Source organism: Egretta garzetta, unplaced genomic scaffold, assembly GCF_000687185.1.
Source record: "Egretta garzetta isolate BGI_Z169 unplaced genomic scaffold, ASM68718v1 scaffold72, whole genome shotgun sequence".
In the NCBI taxonomy this organism is placed as follows: Eukaryota; Metazoa; Chordata; class Aves; order Pelecaniformes; family Ardeidae; genus Egretta; species Egretta garzetta.
Genome location: NW_009259032.1, coordinates 1,232,300 through 1,240,991, shown reverse-complemented (window position 1 = coordinate 1,240,991; position 8,692 = coordinate 1,232,300). Strand labels below are relative to the sequence as shown.

Sequence of the window (8,692 nt, the reverse complement as noted above, 5' to 3'; positions counted from 1 at the left end):
TGCTTAATTTCACACCTGTGTCTTAGCAACCATGACATTTTTCCACAATGCAGTATTGTCAGCACACACTCATTCCTGAAGTCTGTGTTCACAAGCTATTTTTCAAACTGTCTGAAGATTTGCTTCAAGACAGTCTTAGAAATAAACTGCACCTTCCAGAAATGTTCTTGAGATCATTCCTGTTCTTTATTCACGCAGTTGTAAATAAGGCTAAGATGCTGTCAGCTGGTGTTGCGGAAGCTGTATTGAAATTTCTCAGATCGGAGATGCCCCCTGTTCAGTTCAAGCTGCTGGGAACATTAAGAATGTTAATAGATGCACAAGGTAAAAATAAACTGTTCTCTATGTTAAGTGATTCTCTTTGGTTCAGTCTGTGATATACTGCCAAGATTCTCACAAGAGGGAAGCAGAGCGTTTTTAAAAATTTTATTCCTGAAGTCTTGGAATAAATCTAATACATATGCAAAGGGAGAGGAATGTGGGTTGATTTTTTTTTTCAGAACTCCTAAATTGACTACCAGGGACCCTCAGAATAGGTGTCAAATGCTTATTTACTTTTGTACTTCAGAACTCTCCTACACTGTCACATTACGAGCATGTATTGAGGCGTGAGTGTTTTAAGCTACCACTCTGGCATTGCTGCTCACTTACTGCATTTCCTGGCTGCACCGAGCTCCTTGGAACAGGCTAGTGCATTCGTTAATTGATAAACTACAGTTTCAGAATGAACGAGCACCTTTTAGTTCAACAGCTTGTTCCAGGATGAGGATTTGTAAAATCAGGAGTCTGCTTGAAACCAAAAGTTGTTAATGAGAGAAATTAGCCAAGTATTTATTTTTGACCCAGCCCTGCAGATTTTTTCAAAAGATCCATTCTAGTTCTAGCAAAGCTATTAGATATGACATAGAAATTCATTGAAGAAACTTATGTGACTTACAGTCTATAAAACCTAATCTAACTGACCACAGTGCTCCCCTCTTGCAGCGGTTCCTTTTGGTTTTAAATTTTTGAGCTAGCTCACCTGGGAGTATGACATCACCTGTATTTTCCCTACTGTTAATCAATGCACAAGCCTCCTTAACTGGGCTTGATAAGCTGTTTTCAAAAACTGGATTATGAATGTTTTTCTGTATTTTATTTCCATTTTGACTGGCTTTAGTTGCTTCCACACAACCTTGACTTTTCCCACTGCTAGTGCAAGCTAATGAAGTTCTACCTAAACTCCTCTTAGTTAGTAACTTTCAGCTTATTTTTCTAGCAATTGCTTTAAAAAAAGTGACAACTTTTTTGTTGTGTTGTTGGCTCGGCATCATGTAGCAGAAGCAGCTGAACAGCTGGGCAAAAATGTAAAACTGGTGGAACGATTGGTGGAGTGGTGTGAAGCCAAGGATCACGCAGGTGTGATGGGAGAGTCCAACAGACTACTTTCTGCACTTATACGACACAGCAAATCAAAAGTAAGTTAGTGATGAAAAAGGTCAGCTTGTAAGAACTAAGAGTTACCTCTGCATTTGGTATTGGTAGCTGAGGCCTCCAGTACGTAAACCTTCTAGAGAGCCAGGCTGGTTAATTCGTGTGTTACAGCTCCTCTGCCGCTGGGACCTGCCAGTCAGACATGAGTGACAGGTTTAAATGCTCACTGGAACTACATGGTTAAAAAGAAACTGAAATAAAGCAAACCAATCACTTATTCCAAATTCTAACAGAAGCTTGCTTGTGCATGGCAAAAGGTATGACATTAAGAGAAGCTGTGGGGGACATGTTCTGTCCCTCTCATCAACCAAATGATGAGAATGTCACCTTTGCATCAACCAAATACCTTTACAACATAAGCAGTCCAAGTCCACAGTCCTTGCTCAGGAGAGTATTAGGCAAAATATAGCCTTAGAATGGACACAAGCATCTCCTCTGGCAACAAGCTATTTCAGGCTCAGACTTCATTTTCTGTGTTCACTGCTATGAACACAGGCTGCGTGACTGAGCTTAAATAGCAAGTATGATTTGGGCAACGTGGACTTTAACAGTGACCTCTTCATTCGTGCATGGCATTAGCAAAGTGAAAAACATGTTGTAGACCTGCTCTATACCAAACCCCTCCAAAACCAAACCAACAGGACTTACAGAGATTTAAATCTTTGCTGATTTCTAATACTGCTGTCTCTTTCTAATGCCCATTCTCCATTTTATTTTTAGCTTTTAAAACTGATCAGGTTTCATTTTTTCTGAGTTCTCATTTTTTCTGCACCCTCCCCACACAGTCCCCAGGACGCACGTGTAGATGACATACGCCACCACAGATGTGAGTTTTTGTCAATACTCTCTACAGGAAAACAGAATTCAATCCTAAATACAGAGATGTATTTGATGGCATCAAATAGATATTAATACAAAAGCTAACAGAATTATCACAGATGAACTTTTGCGTAGTTTATATACTCACAAGGAACTTGACTGGAAGAGAAAAACCAGAGCTGAGGGTGGCTTTTTTTAATGCTTTTGCTGCCCTCTAGGTTTGAATACAAGTACAGCCATATGGTCTCCACAGCATGTTAGACTGGAATCCGATTTTTAATTTTAAAGGATTTGGGGTAATATTTACAAAGGTGCCAGTAGTTTAGCAAACTTATGTCTGATTCTAGAAAATGGAGCAGGTACTTGTGAGTTAATCCACACGAGCACCAAACCTGGCTGCTGTCATCTCTTCCATCTGTTTGGTACTGCCTTTTAGAGAGTGATGTTCACCTACAAAATAAAAAATGTTAATGTCCAAGGTGCTGATTGATTCCCAAGGCTTATATAGCCAAAATTCCACACCAGTTCAAAAAGAAATCAGCAGTTCCCAGATTATTCCATGAAGTCTCAAAACTACTTTGGAGTTCCACCAGAAAAATGGCAAATAATAAAACACATCATTGCAAGTATAGAAAAATAAAAAAATACTTACGTGTCTGCACATATTATGTCATTCAGAAAAAACAGATTTTAAATGTGAAATTCTTGTGTCATTAGGCTATGACTTGTGCCGCTAGCAGCTTTGGTATGATTACCTAAAAATGTTTCAGTTTTCAAGGCTTGTGATCGCATTGGGTCTTTCCTTGCATAAAGAATGTCACTGCTGGAACACACATCATTCTAAACACATGTATCAGTTCATGAGTTTTGGCTTGTGGCTGGAGTTAGAAAGGGATGTGTGCTTTAAATAGCAACTTAATGCATTGATTAAAAATATAAATCAGATTCTTATTTCAAGAAATAACTATTATTTCAAAACTTTGTGCACCCACAGAACAAATAAAAAATAATAAAAACCAAACCACATTTCCTCAAACAGTTTCCTTTCAGCCAAGTTACCTGGTTTTCGGACAGACCTTTTGCAACTATTTTGGGGACATACAATGGTGAAAACTTTAGGTGCAAACTCACTTTTTTAATGATAACTAACACGTAATCAATGACCTGCTGACACTAGAAGTCTTTATTCACCCTTTGTTACATATGTAAGTTGGATCAAATTTTGGACTTGAAAACAGAATCCCAGCTGCGCATTTTTAAACTCCTTTAAAGCCATTTAACCCAGTCAGCATTTGCATTTCAAGTACACCATTTCTATTACATAGTAAGGTGTAATACTTGTGATCTCACTTCTCTGAACATTTTGAAGAAACTCTGAAAATTCATGGAGGGAGATGAGGGATTTGAAACCTTTATTAAAACTATATTCTTGTGTCTGACTATCCCAAGTGCATGGTTTGCTGGGTGCTTTTCATAAGCTGCTCTGAACACCACAAGAAGGGAAGACACCTCGTCTTTGAACACCAGCTGAGTTCAAACGTAACAGAGAGGACTGATTGTTAGGTGACTGATGGCACACCATGAGAGCTTGAGTTACCCAGTATAACCTGGAAAAGAGTTAGTGACCTGTGTCTTAACTTAATCAAGTGGTTAACTGGCTTGGTTTAACAGGTTGTATCTTATAATTGCAGAGCAATAGCAGATAGTTTAGAGGCCCACGTGTACGTACATTTATGTATAAAATGATTATATGTGCATAAAGCCAACGAGTATCCTTACCCAAAGGTAGAGTAGCATCCATGATAGTTGTGTTATTTGATACAGTTTGCATGCAATGCAGAATTTTTTTCATTTCTATGTTATTTATTTTAGGATGTAATTAGGACCATTGTACAGAGCGGTGGCATCAAGCATTTAGTAACCATGGCAACCAGTGAACACGTAATAATGCAAAACGAAGCTCTCGTTGCGCTGGCATTAATCGCGGCTTTAGAGTTAGGTGAGTATCTCAGTGGTTAATTCTACCAGGTTTCTTTCCAGTCTGTGCCCAAGCGAAGTCGCAGAGGGAGAGTTGTGCAAGTTCCTTTTGCAATGTAGAAAAGCCACCTCCTCCCCACCTGCCCTTCAGTAGCACGGAAATACATCACAGCTCGTGCACAGAAATACATCACAGCTCATGCAGACGCAGGCAGGCAATGGGGTTATGCAGAAAACTGGGATTTGCTGGTAATACAGTGTCTGCTCCATCATTCTGGTAGGTGATGACATGATCTAGAAAGGCCCTCGAACGTAACTTTCAGATTGTGGGCAAGACCCAAAAGGCTAACAGTTAAGAAACTCGTACTTTCATGTAGAGACTGTACAACCTGACTACACTCCTACACTGGAACGGTTAAAGCCCTTTTGAGAGGGCTTATCAAAGTAAAGCTTTCCCTTACCTAATTAGCGCGAGCCAGGGAATACACATGCAAGGTGGATGATGCCCCCAAAATGTCTGTATTAAGTTCCACAGAAATAGGTACAAGAGTTGCCATGTGGAGGCAGAAACGATTACATGTCTTGACCTGTGCCTTTGTAGTACCTCAGCTTACCAAACAAAAAGGTAAATGCCGAACAGAGGTTTTGTTTATCCTATTTGCTTGCTTATTAACTAAGGTAACGAACTAGACAAGCAATATTGCGTATTTTTGCTCTTGATTTCATCTTTTGCCATTGTGTGCTACAACGCTATGTTCAACTTCCAAATCACTGCTGATGCATCAGGGAATTGTTCTAATTAAAAAGAAAAATGTTCCTGGGCGCAATGCATCATCCAGCACTTCTTTGTCTTATCTTCAGACATTTAAAGGTTTCGAGCCTGAATTCAGTATATAATGTTTCTTAGAAAACTACAGAGGAAATAACTGATCTTGAAAAGTTTTTCACAGCCTTTACAATGGATCCCAAGTTCCCTCTGCCATGGAATCAAGAATTACATCATCTGTGTTTACTCAGACAAAATTTCCAAAGCAAATTCAGGCACTGGAAGTCTTAAAAGCTGAAATATTGCAGGTGTTGGCCTAAATCGCTAGAAACCCTGGTGGCTTTTCCATCAGCTCACTGCATATTTAAGACTGGATTTTATCATTAAGCTCTGTGATTGTCCTTTCAAGCAGTTAGGCTCTTGTACGTCTTTATAGCACGAGCTGTGATTCCTGTATCATACCATCTCATAGGTGCTTCAGTGTTACGCCAATGAGTTACGTATCACGGCACCACTTTCACTACGATGAGAGATCCATGTTTCAATAAATGGCTAACGCACAGAAGCATCAAAGCAAGTGGCACTTCCAGATTTACAAATTTTCACTTGTATTTCAGTCACTGCTGAAAAGGATCTTGAAAATGCTCAGCTTGTTCAGATTCTACACAGACTGCTCTCAGATGACAGAAGCGCTCCAGAAATAAAATACAACTCCATGGTGCTGATCTGTGCCCTTATAGGATCTGGTGAGTATTCAGGAGGGGCTGCTTTCCTAAGAGATTTATGTATTTAAAGTTCTCTCTTTTAGCCTGAACATAGAACATGTGCAAATGCACTCTGACACTGGTTCTCTGTTCACAATGAATGTACACAGCAGGGTTCAATTTACTATGACACTTTATAGTGTTTATTTATAGTGTCAAGAAAGAGGCTGTAAACTCAGTTTTGGATATTAACTAACTGCAGAAATTGGACTCTGGCTTCTGCAGGATGCAGCTAGCTCAAACTTCGACGGACAGGAAAGAAATGAAAGGCATTTACAATCGTACAGTGTCAGGCTCTTTGCAAATGCACAGACAACAGGAACTTTATTTTCACCTGCAGCTGCAAGTTCCCCATAATTGATGTGTGGCTTTTTTTAAAAATCAGTCAGTTTAGTCAAGTAAAATTCAGTGGAATTTTTCAAGGAGCCTCCTTCACATATTTTAAATTCCTACATGAATGGTAGGAAACAAATAAAGCTGCAGGTAATATTTGCACCCACAAATGCGTACTTAGTAGAGCACGTAGGCAATCATCCTGCTTTAGGAGGGATCCTCACACTTACCTTGCTAGGAAGGGTCCTTCCCTCAGCAGCCCTCACATGCTCGGCCCTCCAGGCACAACTGTTCATGGTTGCTTTGAAAGACGAGGAGAACACACTCCAACACATCAGTGCTGGACACTGGCAAGTCTAATCTTTCTGAGCCAGCCCTCTGCTAAAGGTCAGACTGTTCTGAGGATGGTGTAGCCACTGTGGTTTGATACTGCAACTTCCCACCTGCGTGTGGCCAAACAAAAAAACCCAAACAAACAGAGCAGGGTATCACGGGGAAATTGGATTTCCAGCTGAGGTTTCAAGAAGCAGCTATGTTCGCTCACTCAGTTCTTTAAGAAGTATTTCCTCTGTGGAAGGAGAGCAAATTTCATTCCATAAAGGTTGCCGAAATTTACAGGCAACTAAAATGACAAAGAACTGGATTAAGTACAGAAAGGTGGAAACTCGGAGGCTGCCTGCACACAATTTGCCAAGTGTGAAACATCTGAAGGTTCTCCAGAGATGAGTTTACAGCAATTGGATTGCATTAAAAGTTATCATGGCTAAGCGTGGGCTGTCTCTGTAAACAAAGCTGCAAGCAAATGCTGTATGACTGCCATCTTAAAGGAACAAATATTTGGGTTTAGAGCAGTACATCCATCTCCATGTACAAAGATTGTGCTCAAAATTTGCTAACAAGCCTCAGCTCCCAGTAAGCACTCGCTTCAATGTTAAGACATGTAATGTAGTTGTTACTCACAACCTTCGTGAGCCATTTTGTGCTTGGGATTACCCAGCCATGTTAGAGCAGAACCTTTCTGCAGACATTCCCCCTCAGCCTCACTGTGGTGTGTTCTTGTGTGTAATTCCCACTGCTTCCAACTAAAATAGTCGTACTCAGAAACTCTGCCTGACACTATAGCTTCCCTTCCCCAAGTCTTGTCAGCTGCAAAATTGACGGAGTATTTAAAATCAAATACCTGTCTCTCCATTCCACCAGAGTAAGGAGCAGTCTTGTCTTAAGGAGGGATTTTTTTAGGGTTCTCCAGCTGGCAGAATTAAGTCTGCCACCACACTATAAGCTTTTCCTAGACATGAGGCGTCTTAGCCTGCTCCCAGGGAACAGAGAGCACATGACTGCAATAGGCAGCTGTAAAGCTAAGGCCCAGCGCTTGGCTGACCCAGTGCTCAGCACGGCTTCCTGAGGGACAGACCCATGTAAAATCAGTGAGTACAAGAGAGTAACAACCGAGCAACCCTGGTATTAACTTTTTTTTCTTAAAACTTCTAAGCAAGGAGGGGGGGATCAAAGAGCCAATTCTGCTCTGTACACATGAAAATACTAAAATACATCTCTTTCCCAGCTCTGTTGCCTCTTAACTTACTTTCACCACTGTCTCCACACAGCCAGCATGTGTATTTACGCGTTTCCATATTCTACTGTAAACAGACCTGTGTAGCCCTTCTAAAGTAACTGACCCCAGTATAGTTCCACGGAAGACTAGAAGTGGTTGCACTGGTTTAGTCACGGGTAAATTTAATTCTCCAGTGACTGCTGTTGTTACTATCCCTTTGTTACAGGATATCTCGCATCACATTTAACTTGATGTTGCCAACAGCTGTGTGTTAAGTGGTAAAGAGGTACATATTTATACGTGATTTTTGCCATCTGGAAGTTGCTTTTGCAACTGAGTGAATGCATGGAAAGAGGGGAAAATGAGGACAATGGAAAATGGAAACATGTGACAAAGAATCGGCAGAAGCAGAGCATTCATAGCTAGCACAGTCACTGCTCTGGGAGGGGGTCTCCAGCCTCGCAGGAATTGGGATGTTAAGCAGAAGTATTCAGCCACTGTAGAGCACAGTAAATTCCTGAAATTCAGTTCAGTGACACTTGCTTAAGCACAGTATCTCAGAAGGAGAAAGAGAGCAGGCGGGCTCCCGCAGCACAGCCACCCCAACAGCTTCACTGGTGTTGCTCTGTGCGTACGGGATCCCAGGCACACAGCACTGGCGGAGTTCCCAGCTCTCACACGGTAGGGGTTAAACTGCAAGAAAAGTCAAAACATGTGAACAAGAAAATAGGTAGGAAAGGAAAAAAAAGTCAAAGTTTTCTATTAAAAAAAAAAGCAAATGTGCACAGCATAGGTCATCTGCCAGCTCTCACACGGTAGGGGTTAAACTGCAAGAAAAGTCAAAACATGTGAACAAGAAAATAGGTAGGAAAGGAAAAAAAAGTCAAAGTTTTCTATTAAAAAAAAAAGCAAATGTGCACAGCATAGGTCATCTGAAACAGATGGTTGGGATTCCTCCTGGGAAGCTCAGGGATTAGGACCCCACAGCACCTGGCAAGCAAAAAA

General features: G+C 40.9%; 1 protein-coding gene and 1 long non-coding RNA gene across 4 annotated transcripts in view; one reads left to right on the top strand and one right to left on the bottom strand.

Annotated features, from left to right (window-relative positions):
* Window positions 1–2,081, bottom strand: part of LOC118451874 — a 7,001-nt gene extending 4,920 nt beyond the window's left edge. Inside the window, exons 1-2 of the long non-coding RNA XR_004841455.1 lie at window positions 1,504–2,081; window positions 1–290 (exon numbers count right to left, since the gene is read on the bottom strand). The exon at window positions 1–290 is cut by the window's left edge and continues 609 nt beyond it. This is a non-coding gene — a long non-coding RNA (uncharacterized LOC118451874). The remainder of the gene's footprint in view (window positions 291–1,503) is intronic.
* The window catches only part of RAP1GDS1 (Rap1 GTPase-GDP dissociation stimulator 1), a 70,887-nt gene that overhangs the window by 54,728 nt on the left and 7,467 nt on the right, over window positions 1–8,692 (top strand). For all 3 annotated transcript variants that reach the window (XM_035890330.1, XM_035890327.1, XM_035890329.1), the window contains 4 exons: window positions 199–324; window positions 1,318–1,457; window positions 4,165–4,291; window positions 5,653–5,781. In XM_035890330.1, coding sequence (XP_035746223.1) covers window positions 199–324; window positions 1,318–1,457; window positions 4,165–4,291; window positions 5,653–5,781 — 522 coding nt within the window. The remainder of the gene's footprint in view (window positions 1–198; window positions 325–1,317; window positions 1,458–4,164; window positions 4,292–5,652; window positions 5,782–8,692) is intronic.